Below are 20,022 nucleotides of genomic sequence, written 5' to 3'. Positions count from 1 at the left end.
CAGTAAAAATAAGGCTGCAGGCAGAACGTCTTCCATGTGCCGCTGCAGAAGGAGTGCTGTCCAATGGGACACCCGAAAGGCTTCCAGTACTCACACCGAAGCAGACTAATGGCAAGAACTCAGTTTTGCTAAAACAGCCGTTTTCTGCCACACACACAAAGCATCACTGATCACAAGAACACTGCCAGAGTGATGTTGTGGATGAGTATTGGCGTCACTGTCTTCTAGTTTGTCTTTTGTTCCAATGGCTTTATTTCTGTGGATTTCATTCTTCACTGCAGATGGTGATACTTTATCTTACTGATGTTTGAATATCTTTGGAGTAAAAACTATGGGAAATGGCACATTTACTAACTTCTTTTTATGTATTAGTTACATGATCTTATTTTTTTACAAATGGCTTATAAATAGTCAAAACCACTTCTGATCAAAGTGTTCCTCCATTTGTTAGCTTACAACAAAATAGAAATGAGACCATACAAAATACTCTCATAAAAGGAAATAAATGCATCTTTACTATTTAGTAAACTAAAGCTGCATGCATATTGATCCCTATATGAAATAACTAAATGAATCTGTTTATTAAGAAAGATTAGAAAAATAAAGGCCCAGCAAGCCTTGGTCACTGGCAATGCAGTTGCTAACGCTTATCATTCTCATTGGAATAGAGGTCATATACAACATCCATAACCAATATTTGTGCAAAATGTCAATATCCGGCCTCTTCAGGGCAGTTGCTGAAGATGAGATCTGCACTTCATTGCATGAGCCTCAGACTTCGCTGTGATCGCTGGCCTTGCTCAGATTCTGAAAGAGGAAGAAATAAGCACCCATCACTCACAAATCCCCTAATCATAACTACAGTGGAAGACCGGCAGTAGCAGAAGGTAGCCACAGGTCGTGGTACGAAAATGGACATCTCAGAGGTGTAGGAGCACAGTGATGTGGGAGGAAGCCCCAAGCCCAAGAGCCATGACTGACTGTCACAAGCTAAATGGTGTGACCTCCTTTGTACTTGGTTTTCCTTGTTGGTGGAAGCTGCTTGCTCATTCCCAGCTGCCCAGACTAGAAATAACCACACAGAAACTGTATTAATTAAATCACTGCCTGGCCTATTAGCTCTAGTTTCTTATTGGCTAGCCCTTATATCCTAAACTAACCCATTTCTATTAATCTCTGTATCACCACATGGCTGTGGCTTACTGAGTAAAATTCTGGCAGGTGTCTGTCTCTGGTGGAGGCTACATGGCTTCTCTAGACTCCACCTTCCTTCTCCCAGCATTCAGTTTAGTTTTCCTGCCTACCTCTATTCTGCTAAGCCACTGGCCAAAAAATATTTATTCATTAACCAATAAAAGAAACACATAGAGAAGGACTTACCACACCATTTCCTAGTTCTAAAAATTGGCTAAATGAGAGTATCTACCTCATATGCAGTGGCAAATTTACTTAATTAATATGAGCGAGGCCTTTAGACTATTCTAGAACACAGTAGGTAATATAAATGTTAATAATGGCAGTTATTATTTGGGAACTGCAAATTGTTCTGACTGAAAATGACAAAGCTCACTGGAGGAAGGACTAATGCCACCCTGGGGAAGAGGAAAGCAAAATGATACAAACGTTATAGGAAAATTGCAGGAAACCACAGCTCTGGAATTCACTGTAAAACTAAACCCAAAGGCCCAATACAGTAATTTGTCTTCTTGAAGTCATGTGACCACTAGACTCTGTAAATGATATTTTAAAAAATAACAACATAAATGATCATAATGAAAAGACTATCTAAACATAAAAATATATTTAATATCTATATTTAGTATTTCTGCACTGGAGAAAGCCAAGATCAGCTTTCAGGACAGTGGATCTTGGAAGGCCATTTAAGCAAAGAATCTGCACCTGATAGGTGACATCAAATTCTCTAATCCACGACAACATTAAAAGGTCCAAATTATTTAATAATTGTTCATAACTTGTCTATAAAGTGGAATAGACTCATTCCTTTACTTATAGTAAATTGTCAGATGCAAAAGGAAGGAATATTGTGGATTTTTTTGGTACCAGTGGGGAGGGAACTACTATAATATTCCAAAGCCCTTGATTGTGTAGGCTAGTTTTCCTAACAGTGCATGCTTGCTAACTTAGCCAACTCACCTTATTTGCCTGGATGATACTTATTGCAGCAGGTACTGAATCAAAAAAGATTGGCCTCTCAGTGTCTAGGTCTCCACAGTATGTCATCGCTTTGATCAAGGATGCTGCAGGGAAGCACGAGATGTGTGAAGACATGTGGGACATCCAAGGCTGTCACTTGGTGTCAGCCGACAACACACTCTTACCTGTGCAGTTGGCTAAGAACACATCGATACCCCTGCTCTTGCAATCCAGGTAAAGCTGGAAGAAGTAAAGGAACATGCTCATAGTTAGTTCAGGATAGCAGACTGCAGGGAGGAACTAGGTTTGGGCAGGGGAGGATAATTCCCAGGGAAAACAAATGATAAAAACAGTGTCTCTGAAGTCAAACCACCAGAGGGAGGCATTGTTACACAGTTAAGGCCATGCCCAGTGAAACATGTATTCTGCAGAGAGTAAAGGTAGCTGTTCATATTATCATTTCTTCAGAAAAATGAAAACAGTTTTTTTTTTCTCCCCTGTAGGAATGATATAAGATTGCTATCAACATCTTTTACAGAAGGACCAACCTGTGGAAGTGATGAAGGGTGCTAGCCCACTAACTTTAATAATTTAGGAATATTTCATTGACTCAGTAAAACCCAGCTATTAAACCTCATTATAACCTGAACCAAATTTTCCTGCTTTAAAAGTCCATTAAGGTGAGAAAGTTTGAGTGCACTAAGGCCTTAACTCTTAACTCCTAGACACCTCAACCAGTATCAGTTTATGAACTTCTGGTCTTAAATTCATCAAAAGCAAAATAAGACAATGGAGTTTGCCTAATGTGCACGCAAAGGTTCATTTACAGCTGGAACTGGTCTTGTGGTAGTGATGCATCTTATACGAAAGACATGTCAGCAGCACTTACAATACAATCTAGAATGTATTGTAACCATGTGCATTATAGATAAATAATTCCTTTCATCCTCCATCAGTAAGTCATTCCTTCAAAACGAGAATAGTAGATTAATCAGAGTTGTGTCAATTTGAGTATAAATTAAAGAACACGAAAAAGTAAAATGTGGGCTGTGACTTTGACATTGAATGAATGACTCCTGCTTCTGTAAGTTAATGTGATTAATTCAAGGTGACCTCTCAGTGTTTGATTTTCTCTAAAGCCCAATGGAGCACAAACACAATGCTATTTTGGGTGCTATTGTTGATGTTGATAAATACAATCTCCATTTCACCGGCCTGCACCCCCACTTCCCATCCCCTACCCCATCCCCAGTGAAAAAATAAATAGAAGTCACTCAGTTCCTTTCAATGCACGACTCCAGGATCACATCAATGCTCTTCATTCTGAAGTAACTAAACAATCCAAAGGGTTGTTAAAATGCAGGGAAGCTGACATGGCTGGAGGGACCCACTGCTCTCGGCTCTAGACTCTTTCCTAGAGTAGTTGAAACTAAGAAATGATCTTGTTTGCAAATATATTATTTGCATCTTAAGAAATGGTTTTAAAACTTTTAAATATAGGTGTATGTATGTCTATATACATCCAAACACACACACACACATTGTACTACTGTGTGTATGTTTGTGCGACCCACAAGCACACAACAGTGATGGAGATTTAAAATATCTATGGAGTCAGTTCATTCTTTTTATGTTTATGCAGTTCTAGAGATCAACTCCACTTGTCAGGCTTCTGGCAAGTACCTTTACCTACCGAGGCAACTCACTAGCTCAAGAAATGACTTTTTTAAAGTGAGAAAAGTAATATCGAATGTTGGCGTTACTGAGTGCTTCCTCGCTATGCTGGCCACTTCTTTACTGAGTATTTCCTGCGCCATACATCATCTCTGAGCTCACAGTGTGATGAGGTGGAGGACTCTACTTCTAGTGTGTAGAAGAACAAACAGATGGGAGCCAGGGAGATGGCTCAGTGGGTAAAGCACGGGTCACACATGCACCAAGACCTGAGTTTGACCCCTCAGAAGAGACATAAAGAAAGGTGGATGCCATAGGCAGGACAGTCCACGGCTCCTGAGAGATGGCAGGCAGAGACAGGAAAAGTCCCTGTAACTCTCTCATCAGCTACTCAGCATATGACAAAGAGATACTGTCTCAAACAAGGTGGAAAGCAAGGGCTGAAACCTGAAGCTGACCTTTGACATACACATGTATCATTCATGTGTCCACACTCACACATATGACACACATACGGGGGAATAGAAAGAATGAAAATAGATTTTATCTCCAAGCACAGAACTAGTATTGGGTGGATGAGACTCCAGAATTTTTCTGTTCTTAAAGCCAGTGTTCTTCACACGCATTATAATGTAGCCATGATGCAACAAACCAAATAGTAACATGGTTGGAAAAATAGAAGCAGGTACAAAACCGACAACCTTGTATATACAAGGAAAAATACCATGTCAAGTGCAAGTATATTTTCCTGCCAATTTAAAAATAAATTGTATCAGTTGTCTTAATTCAGCATATAGAATTTTTAATCCATTACCATGGTTCAAGAAAAGTAAAACAAACCTCTTTATACATTAGCATGTCCAGTGTCTGAATTGCTTGATTCATCTTAACTGTCAGCCTTCAACCCTGAGCTCAAGGGCAGTAGGTATCTTTTTGTCTTCTTCACTGATTCTAAGAAGTGTTTTTAAACATCTAGAGAAGGCAACTAACAATCTCAGTCACAAATTTAAATGCAATTCAACAACAACGACAAATCCACACACAGGCCTAACTGATCGAGTCCAAACGTTTCTTTCCACGTGGTCCGCAGACCACCTGCAGGAGTCTTTTATAAGAGTTTAAAAGGAAGACTTGGGACCATAGCCAGGCCTCAGAAATTAGATTTTAAGTGAGTTCCCAGGAGTTTAACTGCCAGACTCAGACAATACAGAGAAAAGCAAAATACCAGCCACAAAAGGTCTTCCAGTAAAGAAAGGCTAGGTACTTAAATGATGTGGGATTTTGCTCTGTATGCTGTGACTACCATTGATGAATAAAGAAACTGCCTTGGCCTGTTGATGGGGTAGAATTTAGGTAGGCGGGGAAAACTAAATGAAATGCTGGGAGAAGAAAGGCAGAGTCAGAGAGGAGACATGGAGCTGCTGTTGGAGACAGACGTGCTGAAACTTTGCCTGTAGGCCACGACCTTATGGTGATTCACAGATTAAAAGAGATGGGTTAAATTAAGATGTACGAGTTAGAAATAAGAAGCTAAAGCTAATGGGCCAAGTGGTGATTTAATAAATATAGTTTCTGAGTGGTTATTTCGAAGCTGAGCAGCTGGGAACCAACAAGTGGTCTCCTTCAATACTTAAACCTTGATTTGCACCATTTATTTGCTTTCTAAATACCTTCAATTCTTAAAACAAAATCATATTCTCATTTCCATAAAGGAATTAACAGATTTCAACCAATGGATGATTCCCCAGCACATAGCTGGTGTGTGAGGGATCTTGCAGGATACCCAGGCTTTCGGGATAAGCAGTGTTCCTTTAAGCACTCACCTTTGTGCTTCCTGGACAAGAGATACTCAACGGTGGGAAATTTCAAAGTCAATTTAAAATGCAAATGAAGAGATACAAAAATATGTAAGATCTCAGTCGAAATTCACAGTGTGAAGCTGTATCAAGCAGATTAACCTGAACTCCATTGATCAATTTTTCGGTTTATCTATTTATATATTTATTCAGGGGAGTGAACCCGAGGTTTTGATTGCTAGTCAGCGCTCTGTCATTAAACCAGAGCCCCAGAGCTAACACAACAACAAAACAAAACATCAGGTAGACAGAAATAAAAAGAGGGCACCTCTGTGTGAGTTGAACTTCCATTACAGTTCACAGCCACCGCATGAAGAGGGGAGTGAATGCAGCAGTTTCAGGGAGTGAAGCAGGCAGAAGCAGAGTTCGGGGAGGATTAGCTGGGTGGAGCAACCCTGAGGGGGCTTTTCTCCATCACAGAAGCATTGAAAACTCACTTCCTGGCAGATATTACACCTGATACCACTCCAATCTCAGCCTTTTCACTCCTATGACTTTGACCCCCTATCCTATAGGTCTAGAATCCAGATGGATCTTCTGGAACAACCCTACTGTAGCATCAAGTGCACTATCCTATGTCCTCTGTGAGAAAGGGGCTTTGACTCTGTCGCTAAGATGGTTGAGGAGAACCCCTGCTACTGCAGGGAAGGAATCAGGCCTGACCCAGGCCACGTAGATACCTCAACAAGTGTAGAGACTCCCGTGTAGTCAAAAAAGGTCAAGCCGTTGCAATCCAGGACCAAAGAATACTTCTCAGTGGGGCAGGGCAGGGAAGCTTCCTCTGTAGGAGAGACAGAAACTGTAGTTAGAATTTGCATTTCTTCTGTTGCTGCCTTGGTTGTACGGTAACAAAGCAACAGCAGCCTCGTGGCGAACAGTAATTCTAAACTTTCATTTTTAAAATTTCAGTTAGTTACCAATGATTTCTGAGCTCTGCTTTTGTTTGTTGTTTTTATTAGATGGACAGGAGAACTCTAAATGAATCTGAAAGGATATCCAGCGAGCTATCTCTAAGCACAGTGCAAACATTCTGAATGGTGCACTATCCTAATCTACCGCTTCTTTGCCTGGTAGGTGATGTGGGATTCCCCTCTGTATGCTGTGACTATGTTTCATGACCACTGTTTAATAGAGAAGCTGCTTTGGCTAATGGAAGGTCATAATAGAGTTAAGTGGGAAAAACTAAACGGAATGCAGGGAGAAAGAAAGTGGAGTCAGAGATGCCATGTAGCTGCCAGAGAAGAAAGACTCCAGAACCTTACCAGTAGGCCACAGCCTTGGTGATACAGAGATTAATAAAAATGGGCTAATTTAAGATACAAATGCTAGGTAGGAATACACCTGAGCCATCAATCAAAGCAGCTTCTTTACTGGCCAATGGTAATGAAACATAGTCACAGCATACAGAGGGGAATTCCCCCATAAGATAGATCCAGAGTAAGGGCTAACATTAATTTTCACTTAATTCACAGTGAATCTGCATTTTCTGTGCCCCAAGTTCCCCCAGCCCTATAAAAACCAACAACAACCAACTAAACAGCATGTGCCTGCTGTATAGATATGAAAACAGGTGATCAGGAAATATGAAGCATACTGAAAATTGTTATACAAGAGTTATCACCCAGAAAATACTACAAAGTGCGTGGTGTATTTGAAAAGTCTTATCCCAATAAAGGATTTGTTTCTGACTTACAAGTTCAGATCACTTTAACTAATTGACTAAGCTAACTGCAGAGATGTAATATGTTTGAGAAATCTTCTAATATGTAGCAGATAATAACAAGCGTGGTCCAGAACCTATTCCTTTCTTCAAGGAGCTAATAAATTGACTAGAACTGATATAGACATGATCTAAGATTAAATAAAAAATGATAAGCAATAGGAATTTATAAAATAGGGGAAATATTTTTGGGGTGATCAAAGAAAGTTTCCTTCACTGGCAGCCTTGATAGAAATGTCTGTTCTAGCCACAGGAGGCACTTTAACACGTGAACACCCAGGGTCCCCTGCTCCTCCAGCTCCTGTTTCCCTGTTCTCCCAGAAAAAAAAAATGCAAAGCGTTCTTGGAGACTTCCACTGTCCCTTCATTGCCTAAGACATTCATCAGCACCTCAAACAAGACAGAAAGCAGCTACAACTTAGGTCCTCCTGAGCAGGTGTCTTTGTTATCAACATTAGCCTAAGCGCAAGACTTGATCTCCACACCACAGGGATTCTTTTTTATTCTCTCCCATAACTATGCTCCTGGTTCAGAGATGGGAAACAATTGAGAAGGAGGGACAGTGATAATGTTCATTCCAAGTAAAGAATATTCATTCCACTTCACAGTGGAATGTTGATATGATCATAAATACATCTATACAATATAGAAACTTTTTATACTCTCAAAACATAAAAGTCTCTAACAATTATGTAGCAAGTAATTAAAAATAAATATGTGTGTGGCACACAAGGTATGTGTGTGTGTATGTGTGCATATATTTACTAAGTTAGATACTAAACTTTTAAGAGGACTGATGTTCACAGCATACACTGGAATTCCATATTTGAGGATTTCCTATGAAAATTTTATTGAACATATTGGTTTTAGAGAATAAAATTGTATGTATCTTGTTTACAGTAGCAGTATGCTAGAAACAGCTCATCCCACTGGGTATGCATCTCCTCAGCTCCACTCTTGGTGAGAGAGGGGGGGGAGGGGAGAAGAGAGAGAGAGAGAGAGAGAGAGAAGAGGAATCTAGGAGTGTGATCTTGCCAGCAGACTTGGAGTAAGTCAGATATGCTGGAATTAGGAGAGGTAGCTGAACCATGTGGTAGAACATAGATTGAAAAAATATGGGTTAATTAAGTTATAAGAACTAGTTGAGAAAAGCCTAAACTAAGACCAAGCTTTTAAAATTAATATTAAGTCTCTGGGTAATTATTTGCAGGCTGACAAAGATGGTCCAAAGACAGTCCAACAAGGAAGCTTGCTACATTTATTGCCCAACATGTGGACATAAATCCACATAGAGACTGAAAAAGTTGTAAATGTCCCAGATGCAGAGCCTGCTGCTCATGGAGTACAGAGGCCCCTTTAAAAGGTTCCAACGTGCAACAACACATCGACTGTCAGTGCACTAGGTAAAAATGCCTGCCACATTGTGGACACAACAGCTGCCCAGAGTTGCAATGTTTAGGTGCAGCTGAGACAGTTAGGAGCAGCTCCTGCTAGTATCCACTAACCCGAAGGGGGAGGAGTCAGCCACCAGTGGCACGTGCTAGGCAGAGCCACTCAGCTGTAGTCTGGTCTTTTCAGGTTCATCTCACGCAGTCAGAAAAGCACTGCAGATGCACAGCAAGTCAGGTCCAAGTTTAGAAAACCTTTGAGAAGATATAATATGGTTAAATGTGCTTAGATGCTGAAGAAAGAAAAGAACATGGGTATAGACAGTCATAGAAGAATAACATTTTAAAATAATACAGTCTTTAGAGAAAGAGTAGAGAAATATAAAAGAAATAAACCACCTAAGGATGAGAAATACTATATTACAGGGCATGTGGACCATATTAGTGCTTTGTTAACTTTTTAAATGTTTTAATGTTAATAAGCAAGAAGTGGCAGTTGCTGAGAAAGAAGGGTTTCAGAAGGGTAGAAGTTTGCTTAAACTTTGGGGTTCATGACAACAGAAGCCAGGTCTACTTTCTTAATCACTGAATATGTAGCACCTCTTACTATTCCTAAAATCAAGAACTCTTAAGAAAATATGTGAAATTTTTGCCATATGAATAATGATATGAGAACTGAATGAATGACAAGAAGCAAGAGTTATATGAGTAGAAACCTGGAGGGAACCTTGAGGTTTCCTTAAGTGGGTAGAAGAGGACCACGTGGAAGTTCACCATGGCAACAGACACTCTACAGAGCTCCTGTAAACTGTTTCACCAGATGACCTAAAATACTAAAAATACTTTTAGAAAATCTGCTTACAAGTAAACAATTAGAGTTTTCATTGAGAGAAAAATGCTATGGCTTCCATCTCCTAATAATATAGATGGTTTTATAGGTTTGTTTATTCTGTTGTATGTCAACCATGCATCTGCAAAGGCTGTTTGGAGAAAGGGGATTTTTGACTCTTTTCTCTTACCCAGTGCTTTTCTTGCTCCATGTCTCACTTTGGTTGAGCCTCTTTGGTTCCTATTTTTTATCCCTTAAACCAGCTGAATGTCTCGTAGGTGACTGCTTATCACATTTAACTTACCATCCTGTAATTTAAACACAGCTACCTTTGTGAACACACGTGGAGTCCATTGTTCGCTGTTTGAAAGTTTTTACCTTCAGCGCCATCATTTGTCTTACAAAAGAATGAAGCAAACTGAGAGTCATGCTGATTCATTTTGAATGAGACTGAGGACAGGGGGTCACAGAAATGACACCATAAGGTGGTGAGCCCAAGAAAAGGTTTAGTGCCGGGCGGTGGTGGCGCACGCCTTTAATCCCAGCACTTGGAGGCAGAGACAGGCGGATCTCTGTGAGTTCAAGGCCAGCCTGGTCTACAGAGCTAGTTCCAGGACAGGCTCCAAAGCTACAGAGAAACCCTGTCTCGAAAAACCAAAAAAAAGAAAAGGTTTAGTGATAAAATTGGGAACAGGACTATCCACAGAAGGCTTAGAAAAGTGAGGGCAGAATCCTGTAGCTGAATAAGAGGAGTGAGGAGGACAAAGGGAAAAGGAGGACAGCTGATGATGATTTGAGGATAAATTGGAGTCCCCAAAGAAGGGACAGAATGAATATGGTGAGTGAGTAGGATGGGTAATTTTGTTATCAGTACCATATAATTTTATGTGTATTTTCTTATAATCTACCTTCTTTGTTTCCTACTATGATTTCTTCTTAAGATAATTATAATTACAAGGACTATCTACTAATTTCCAAATACAATGAGACTCTGCGGTTATTTTCTCATTCTAAATTTCCTTCTATTAAAAACTTACAGCTTAGGGGCTGAAGTCTTAGTGGTTAAGAACCTGTACTGGTCCTCAGACAGGACCTAGGCCTGGTTCTTAGAAGCCCTGAGAGGGTGGTTCACAACTGCCTCTAAGTCCAGGTCTAGGGATTCAGTGTTGTCTTCTAACCCATGCAGGTACCTGTATTCATGTGCACATGCCTCACCCTCAACCTCCCCACACACATATGCATAATTAAAAATGGGGAGAGGAAAAACATTGAGAAGGGGGAAGAACTGTGAGGAGAGAGGCAGAGGAATAAAAAGGAGAAGGAAAGGGGAGATGGAGAAGGGAAAGGAATGGGGAAAATGAGCAGATTCTAGCCGAAGAACAAGGAAACCCCTGAAGGTAGTGGGAGGCCAAGAGAGAAGGAAAGGAGAAGGGGATTTTGGTCCACTGTGCAAACTCAACTCAAGACGTTGAGACCACTTTTGTTTAAAGCGAACTCACCATTGCAGTTGCCATTGGACAGGGGATTAAGCAAGGTGTTCTGTTCACACTGAAAGAAAAACAGATGGAAAGCGTGAAAATGCTGTGGAACTATAGAGCTACCACTGAACACGCCCCTATTCCTTTCTCTGCCATGAGTGACAACAACGAGCGCCTTCAGATGTGTTTCTCAAGGCTTGTTTTAAATGCTGTGTTCACTGGACCAGGAAACGAAGAAACAATTATGGGCTGGAATTAAGTATACATGAGTTCAGTGTAAACTTTGCTCACTGAATCAGATGTGAGAACATTTTTTTGAAAGACAAAATTTGTTTTGATCTGAGGTCACAAACATTAGCCTCATGAAGATGCCCGAGAAACATTTATGAGTTGCTAGATGTCAAGGAGTGAAAACAAAGCAGTTATGTACCATGGAGCTCAGCTTCGCTAACAGTGAGGCCTCAGAAATGGCATGCTATCTGTTTATCAAAAAGTGTGCTTTTTTTGGCTGTTGATAACAATAGGCAGTTTTCAGTGTTTACTATATACCCACATCTTGATGACAATAACAGCTGAATCATCAGAAACATTCATCCTGTGAAGTTACTAATCTTCTGTTCCATTATGAGGGCATCATGGATGACAAAGTTAGAAGACAGGACCAAAGTCACAAAGCTAGGGACAGCTCACACTGGAATCAAAGCCAATGCCTTTCCACATTTCCTCTCTCGATCACAGCTTTTACAGTTTCACTGTGTATTCATCTTTAAGGCTAAGTAAAGAATCGATTTCCTTTACGTGTTGTCCAGTGCAACAGATTGCATACTTCTATCAAGTTTTTCTTACATTTCCAAGATTCAGTCTTTCTTTTATATGGAGTATGGTAAACAATTTCAGAGAAGCATAAATTGTTGTGGACATTTTAGAGAATTTGAAGATTCAGGGGGAAATTACACATTCACATGGACTCATTCTGGTGCACATCTGATTCAGTCTTTCTGGTCACTGAGACTTAGTACAGAAATAAATAAAGCTGAATGTTAGTGGGTGACAAGACACCTCTGTAACCCAAGCACTCGGGAGAATGGGACAGAATTACATAGGAATTACGCAGGGAGACCCTGTCTCAAGAATGGAGCACAATCACATACGGATTACACAGGGAGACCCTGTCTCAATTTTAAGAAAAAAAAAAAGGTGTAAGGAAAGAAAGAAAAGGAAATGAGGAATGAAGGGAGTGACAGACAATTTCATAATAATATAATCACAACAATTTATGCTTCTCTGAAATTGTTTACCATACTCCATATTCTAAAGAACTAGATTGTCACATATTTATTTTAGGGCCATGATGAACAAATTTCTAAAAATACTTAATATTGTCCTATTCTCAGGGTATATTGTAATGAACAGACAAACATACAGCATTAAGCTTTTTTCTAGGACCAGGTCTATAAACCCATTTAAACTCCATGGTGTCTCCCTGAGGGCATCTTTAATGATCTGTAGTACAGCACACAGCATAGACCTGGCATGCCTACCTTGCTGACATCATCGAGTGGTTGGCTGCTCTCATCTTCCTTTAGGATGATTTTCATTAGATCAGAATTAAATTTCTTTGCATTCAGGAAAACAAGTGGGTTGTTTATTGAGATGATTTTTACCTGTTGCAAGGTTTCCTTTTAAAGGGAAAAAGAGGAAAAGATTCAAAACTCTGAGTCAAGTCAGAAAAAAAAAATACACCCAATCAGAGTAAATCTTATGAGTCAACCCATCACTTACTTATGGATGCAATCTCTCGCTCAAGTCTTTAATTTTTTTGTATTTATTTACTTTTGTTTTTATATCCTGACTGCAGTTTCTCCTTCTTCCTTTCCTCCAAGTCCCTCACTCACCCACACATCCCCTCTTCCTCTTCTGTTCTGTTTCAACAAAGGCCAGACCACCCATGGATATCAACCAGCCATGATATATCAAGTATGAATGCAATTTCTTAACTAATACTTTTGTTACTGAAATTTATTTGCGAGTCTTAATGGAATACCACACATATCAAGGAAATACACACTTTTCCGTATTGAGAAACATCAGTAACAGAACACATTCACAGCTTTTCAGAAAGTGTCTTGTACTCCTGCTCACTGGGTCCTCTGAGGCAAGAGCCTAGATTGCCCACCTCCCACCAAGACCCTCTTCCATTCAGCCTACAAATTAAAATTAACTTACTGTTGTTTTCACAATGATGTGGGTCAAACTGGAGACTCGTGCTAGGCAAGCGCCCTGCTACTGAATTCATCAGTTTTAATAAAACTGAAATGTTTCTCAGGGTGTCAACTAGTATCCTTTTATCTAACACTGATGTAAGTTCCTCTCTAGCTAAAGGACTTTGCAAATAACTAGCAGTCCTAATTGTAAGAGAGCCATAAGAGACCGTGCTTGGAACACAGGTTTCCTAGACCAGTAAGGATTACACTGCACTGCCAGACCGTATGTGAAAGATGCAGAAAGGGAGAGGAAAAGGTCTTGACACAAACTATACCTACTTTTCCAATCTGCTCAGACAGTATTGACAGCACTTGGTGCTGTCCGATAAAAACCCCCTTTTCTGTGACTTTGAGACAGGTATCTGATTGAGAAGATGGCCAATCCTGTGCAATGATAGCTCCTTACCAACCAAGCAAGGCATTAACCCCTTCAGGCTTTAGTAATCCCACAGAAAAAGAGATGCAGAGAATAGCCATGCATGCATGCATAAAGAATTAGGTAATGTGGGTAATTTTCAGACCTCATTGTTTGCTCATGTTGTAAATAAATGTTTGAAATAATATATATTTCAGGGTTTAGAAAACTAAAAATAATTCAATCTGGAGTATGAGGAAATTGTAACAAACAATACAAGGAAGCAAAAAATTTGGCTACCAGTGTAACTTTTAACCGAGAGGTAACCACTTAGAAACCGAAAATAAAGCGTTAATGTTTAGGTCTGTCACATACTGTCATCAGGTTTGACGGTTGCTGCAACTAAGAAATTCTCAGCAGACTGAGCTTGTTGAATGAGAAGAGATATTCCCAGTTAGAATGGGCATTCTGCACGAACAAGAGGTAAAAACGGGGCGAGGCGGACAGCACAATTCTAGTAAGGTAAAATTTTCATTCAACAGCTTCAATGCAGATTCTGTTCGATCATAGCCACACCTCTTATCTTTGTGGAAAATATCAGGAAACTACTGAGATGTAACATTTTAATGAAACTGGGATTTTTATGAGCAAAAGTTATTATTTGAATGGATAATAAAAGAAACAACCAAGATTTGAGAACATGAGAAATTTCTAGCATTTGTATCTGTCCTAAAAAAATCTCTCATTCACACTAAGTTATATTTGGCCCAAGAAGTCAAGGATTATGCATTTTTTAAAATGAAAACTTGTCAACCTAAAATCATATTCTATCTGGAAGATGAAGACATCAGTAGGGAATGATGGGACTCCAGGTTAAATTCCCATGGTAAAAATCAAAAGAAAAGAAAGGCTGACTTGCTTGAAAACTTGAGCCTGGGACACCCTCCAAGGCTTTGAATCACACAGCCCTCTGTGAAGTAAATCTCTTATTAAAAGAACAAACCATTCTCCTGGGTGTCACAGAAAGACTCCTGACGTTACTTCCTGTCGTCAGGCTACCTGGAAAGACCTTGACATTAGTCCTCTTGGAAGGAGGCCAGTTCTCTGTGTTCTGAGGGGAATCATAAGGCAAGGGAGCAAGTGAATATAAAATAAAGGAGAAAATGTTAACCAAACATTTATCAAACAGGTTCAAAGTGAGGCCAACTCTTAAAAATGGGCAAAAATGATTCAAGCGAACACTTACGTTGTCATTATTTTCCCCCACTTTAAACTTTTCTGGTTATTCTTTAAAACAAGAAACCAGAACTGCCCATTCCTGCCTCGTGGCTGCTGTGCTTGGTGCACAGCTGCAGGCAAAGACCCTTGGCTCAACTCAGTGGGCCCCAAAACAGGAAGAGGAGGATGTGGGAAAGGAAGTGAAGCAAGGGATGGGTCATAGAGTTGAGAGCGATAAGAGGGGGTAAGGTGAAAGCAAGCCTGCATGAAATTGTCAAGGAACAACTTCAAATTTTACAGCATGAAAGAACTCTAACGCTCATAGGGCACCCTTACATATGAGCAAGGCAAGTCAGTTTGTGTAAATTGCCTTTTAATGAAAGTTCTCCACTCTGCACAATTCCACGCCTACTGACATTCTAGAAAGCACCTCAGACTTAATTACTCTCAGCTAATAATTCAGTATCACTGTATTTCCAAAGAGCATTTTAAAAGTTCCTTGAGAATTTCATGCATGCGTACGTCTGATCATATTCCCCAACAGTGACTAGGTTGTTACAGCAGCAGTGTAAGAGTGACTTTGGTTTTTTGGTTTTTTCTGTCCCCCAAATTTCTTTATCATTTACGGAAGAAAAGATAACTTTGGTTATTTCATACAATCTGGTAGTGGAAAACAAGTTTACAGATTCCTGAAATAATCTCCCAGAAGTCAACTGTGAACTGAAATTCTATGAACCATGAGGTGCTTTAATTAGACACTAAATTCAAAGAGGTTATTCTTTTCCTCTTCTGATTAATGCATGTCCACTACCCTGTGTGGTACTCTCGTGTATACCTCTGGAAACCAGTATCTATAAAAAATGGAATGACATTAAAATGGAACGACATTGTCAAACGGCATCTTTTATCTAAGCTGATAGCCTTCAAAGCTGTCTCATCCACAAACGTTAACACTTGTGCAAGAAAGAAAGGGAGTTAGACTTACATCGTGCATTTCTGTCTTCACCTTAACTTCCATTTCTTTCATGTTTGTTATGCTTAGAGTCTTTGCCCTAAATTCAAGGCAGATGAAAGTTATGAGTCATTTCCTGATAACTATATTAGCAGAGAAGAATCAAAATCAGCAGTTTGGTTTATCTTAAAAATTAGAAATTATGTGATTTAAACTCTATGGAGATTTGTCTAGAAGATATTGGTAAATCTATACTTTATAGAGAATAACAACAGAGGTGTCTGACTAAAAATTAATCAGTAGAGTTTATCTTATTTAATTCCCCCAGAATTCCATAGCTCCAAACTTAAAAAGTTACACAGATTAAAAAAAAATTATGAAATGAGAAAGAGCTAAAGATTATATGGTGTCTGAGTGGAGAAAAAAAACGGTGGCAAAAAACTATGATAATAATCTGTATTTGAGGTTGATAAATTTGAGGTTGTATTTGAGGTGAAAGCATATTTTATATTTTATTTTTACTTTTTAAAGTTATTATAGATAATCCAAGGGGACCCATGCGAATGAAGTGTGACGGTCAGTAGCTGACCTCTGGGAATTCATGAAAGGAATTGTTCAAATCAGGTGTGGGGTTGACCATGTGCAGTCAACATTCGGTAAAGAGTTCCTCAGCAAATGACACAGATTCAAAAAGCGAAAGCGGTCATTTAATTTCTCAAATAATGATAACCCTATGAAATTAGTTGCAGTTTGGACTTTAAGAGGCTCGGTTCCAGCTGACACCGCTCAGAAGGCAGTAGAGCCTTTAAGAGTTTAGAGACAGCAAAAGGCAACTATATCACCTGACGAGTTCTCTTGAAGGTGACATGGACACCTAACCCCTTTCTCTCTTTGTTTTCCAGACATTTAGGAAAAGTAGATTTATTCCACTACTCACTTCCACCATGGAAGCACTGGGTCACTCCAGGCCCAAGGCAACCTCCAAAGTATTAGACAAAACAAAGTTGCCCCTTTAAGTTGGTTTATTTCAGCGAGCTATTATGATATTGATGCTTCTTTCTATTATGACCAGTATTAGTATATATCATATATAAGTAAAATATTTTTCAAATTCTGTTTTCCCACTGGACGCAAGACGATATGGAATTATAGAACAATATATATTGTTATAAAGGCAACTATATATTATATATATTTATATGATATATAAAGGCAACTATATATTATATAAAGTTATATAATATATATTATATATGTAGATAATATATAAAGAACAATATATATTGTTATAAAGGCAACTATAAATCACGTGTTTTGCTGTGGAGTAAAGGAAACAACATTTAAATAAAGCCTTACCTTGGGAAGCGTCCTATCACGATGGCGATGGTGCAGACAACACCGAACAACAAACCCACATTGGCAGCAAAGCATATAGTAAATATGTAAGTACTGATCCATATGCCCTAAGGAGACGAGGGAGAAAGGAGACACAGCTACTCTCTCGTTTTCCTCAGAGCTGCAAATCCTTCACAAATGTACTCAGCAGCACTCCAGTGAACAAATCTCTCTCTCTCTCTCTCTCTCTCTCTCTCTCTCTCTCTCTCTCTCTCTCTCTCTCTCTCTCTCTCCTTCCTTCCCTCCCTCCCCTCCTCCCTCCCTCTCCTCCTCTGCCCCCCTGTGCCTGTAAAAGAGAGAGCCAGGGTGGCAGAGGACATGCAAGATGAGACCATGATGTGAGTTGAGTATGGAAGGCCAGATGAAAGCTTATTAAAGTAGAATCTCTCCATGTGGGTTTCAGGCATCGATCTCTGGTCATCTGGTTTGGCAGCAAATGCCTTTACCCACTAAGCCATCGGACCAGTGCATGAACTTATTATCTAATGTGAATAGAAACACAGAAATACAGAACCATGCCGTGGCTCCATCATACTCTAAGTGGTAGGAGAGGCTCTTTATTTAACCTGTAGGAATGACAACCCTTAGTTCAAAACCCAAGTACTATACATCAGATCTATAAGTAGTTGGTTGATATGTATGTGCACAAAAGTATGTCTTAATGTCCTGCTATGTCTTTTTGAACACAATGTAGTGCAAGCAACTCTTTTCAGGTTGCTTGTCCTTCTTAACAACATTCTGTTTTCTGTGATCACTGTACAAACAGCTGATATAGTTTGCTACTATTCAAGGTCTGCAAAGCCTAGCATAAAGCTAACCAAAGAAATCAACACTGCCAATGATTTTAGATCAACTACTGGAAAGTTCATTTGTAAAGGGCCACTTCCTAAAAAGCTAAAATATCAGAGTGTACTTAATTCTTAGAAGGATTTCAAAGTTTTTTAAGAAAACAAATTTTCTTTTCATTGTAATTTTAAGTTTATTGTAATTTTACCGACCACTTACAGTTATCATTGCAACAAGAAAAAAGGTGAGTGTTTCTAAACTTAGTGATGAAAATACCTTCAAAAGCAAAAATAATTTACAAAATCTAAAAATGTTATACTTCTAAACATAAAATCATATATTTATAAAATTCTAGATGAAGAATTATTTTCAAATTATTTTCCTCAAATAAGTATACCATTTTGCCTATCCATGCAATTCTAACTTGGTTTCTTTCTATTTCAGTGTTTTAAAATACCTTCAAAAACATAATTCATGTCATGCATGAGTGAAAGATTGAAAACCCACTCTGTAACCTAAAGATGATATAAAATCTTTTATTTATACAGTTCCCCCAAAGGACAGATTCAACAAGACAAAACGGCAGCCCACAGAATGGCAAACCATCTTCACCAACCCCACATCTGACAGAAGGCTGATTTCCAAAATATATGAAGAACTCAAAAACCTAAACACCAAAATGCCAAAAGATAGTATAAGATCTTGGTGACAGCTCTGTCCCACACCCCCTCCTAAGGCTGAGGGATTATCTCAGAAAGGGTGGAGACTGTGAGAGCTGCAGGCAGTGGATGTTTTCTGCACACAACAAGGCAACTGCACAGACAAACCCACTGCGGCTCTCACGGCATGCACAAGATGTGTGCAAGCTTAACCTAGACAACTGGTCACAGCGGGGAGATAAGCACAGAGTCTCACCTGACTGAGGAGTCTTTGGCAACTAGTAGCTCCTAAAAGAGGGAGAATTGGGTTTGATTAAGGGTGTGGACCCTGTAGGTTAACCACACACCTGGGGATAGCCTGACTCTTACAGCAAGTAGGCAACTCTCTCTCTCTCTCTCTCTCTCTCTCTCTCTCTCTCTCTCTCTCTCTCTCTCTCTCTCTCACACACACACACACACACACACACACACACACAAAGACAAGAAATTGGGTGGTTAGAGTGTGGAGGTAGATCCAGGAAGAGCTGGAGGCAGGGTATGAATATGATCAAATATAATTTGTGAACTTTGAATTGAAATGAATTGTGTGAAGCTATTAGTATTTAAAGATATGTAAAATGGTTACTTAGAAATGAAAAGAGAATTATTGAGAAATGGATATACAGACTTAGACAAGTCTAAGATAAATATTTCTAGAGAGCATTTTGGATTTGAAATCATTTTTTTTTGTCTTATCTACAGAAAACTGGTTTAAAACAAGCTGTTTAAAAACTAAACCCTTGGGAGCAAATAGAGAGGGTTTTATTTGGAAAATCCCCCTTTCTAAATAAAAGACTCAAACATTCTAATGTAAAAGAAAAAGTATATTTTCAATGATACTTTTTTTAACAACTTCCTGTAAACACAATTCTAGATTATGACTTAGGAGATCATCCCCAGCCTGCCACCTCATAGGCTGGGACAGAGTTCTTCCTGATTAATTCAGATGAATTCTCAGCTATTTTAGTCTTTATTTCTGCACACTGTGTTTTCCCTCACTAATCTATGACGTTGTATTTAATCATATACAAAATACGGTTGCAAATTTTATACTACAACTCCCACTTCTACGATGACTCTGAGTTCTCTCTCTCTCCCTCTCTCTCTCTCTCTTTCTCTCTCTCTCTCTATCTTGTACTAAGCCTTGGTGAGTGTGGCAGAATCTCACCAGAGCACCATAAGGCCCAAATCTATAATTGCTGAATGGATTAGGATTTTAGAATCTTAATTTAAAAAAAAAAAAAAACAGAACCTA

The 20,022-nt window shown here is 39.2% G+C and overlaps 1 protein-coding gene across 2 annotated transcripts in view; it reads right to left on the bottom strand.

Moving 5' to 3' along the window:
* Positions 1–771: 771 nt before the first annotated feature.
* The window catches only part of Slc26a7 (solute carrier family 26 member 7), a 105,352-nt gene continuing 86,101 nt past the window's right edge, over positions 772–20,022 (bottom strand). For both annotated transcript variants that reach the window (XM_057790993.1, XM_057790994.1), the window contains 8 exons: positions 17,245–17,351; positions 15,922–15,988; positions 12,641–12,778; positions 11,121–11,169; positions 6,365–6,465; positions 2,340–2,394; positions 2,155–2,258; positions 772–807 (listed from right to left, as the gene is read on the bottom strand). In XM_057790993.1, the coding sequence (XP_057646976.1) occupies positions 772–807; positions 2,155–2,258; positions 2,340–2,394; positions 6,365–6,465; positions 11,121–11,169; positions 12,641–12,778; positions 15,922–15,988; positions 17,245–17,351 (657 nt within the window). The remainder of the gene's footprint in view (positions 808–2,154; positions 2,259–2,339; positions 2,395–6,364; positions 6,466–11,120; positions 11,170–12,640; positions 12,779–15,921; positions 15,989–17,244; positions 17,352–20,022) is intronic.

Source organism: Chionomys nivalis, chromosome 16 (assembly GCF_950005125.1).
Source record: "Chionomys nivalis chromosome 16, mChiNiv1.1, whole genome shotgun sequence".
NCBI classification, from domain to species: Eukaryota; Metazoa; Chordata; class Mammalia; order Rodentia; family Cricetidae; genus Chionomys; species Chionomys nivalis.
This window is presented reverse-complemented; position numbering and strand designations above follow the sequence as displayed.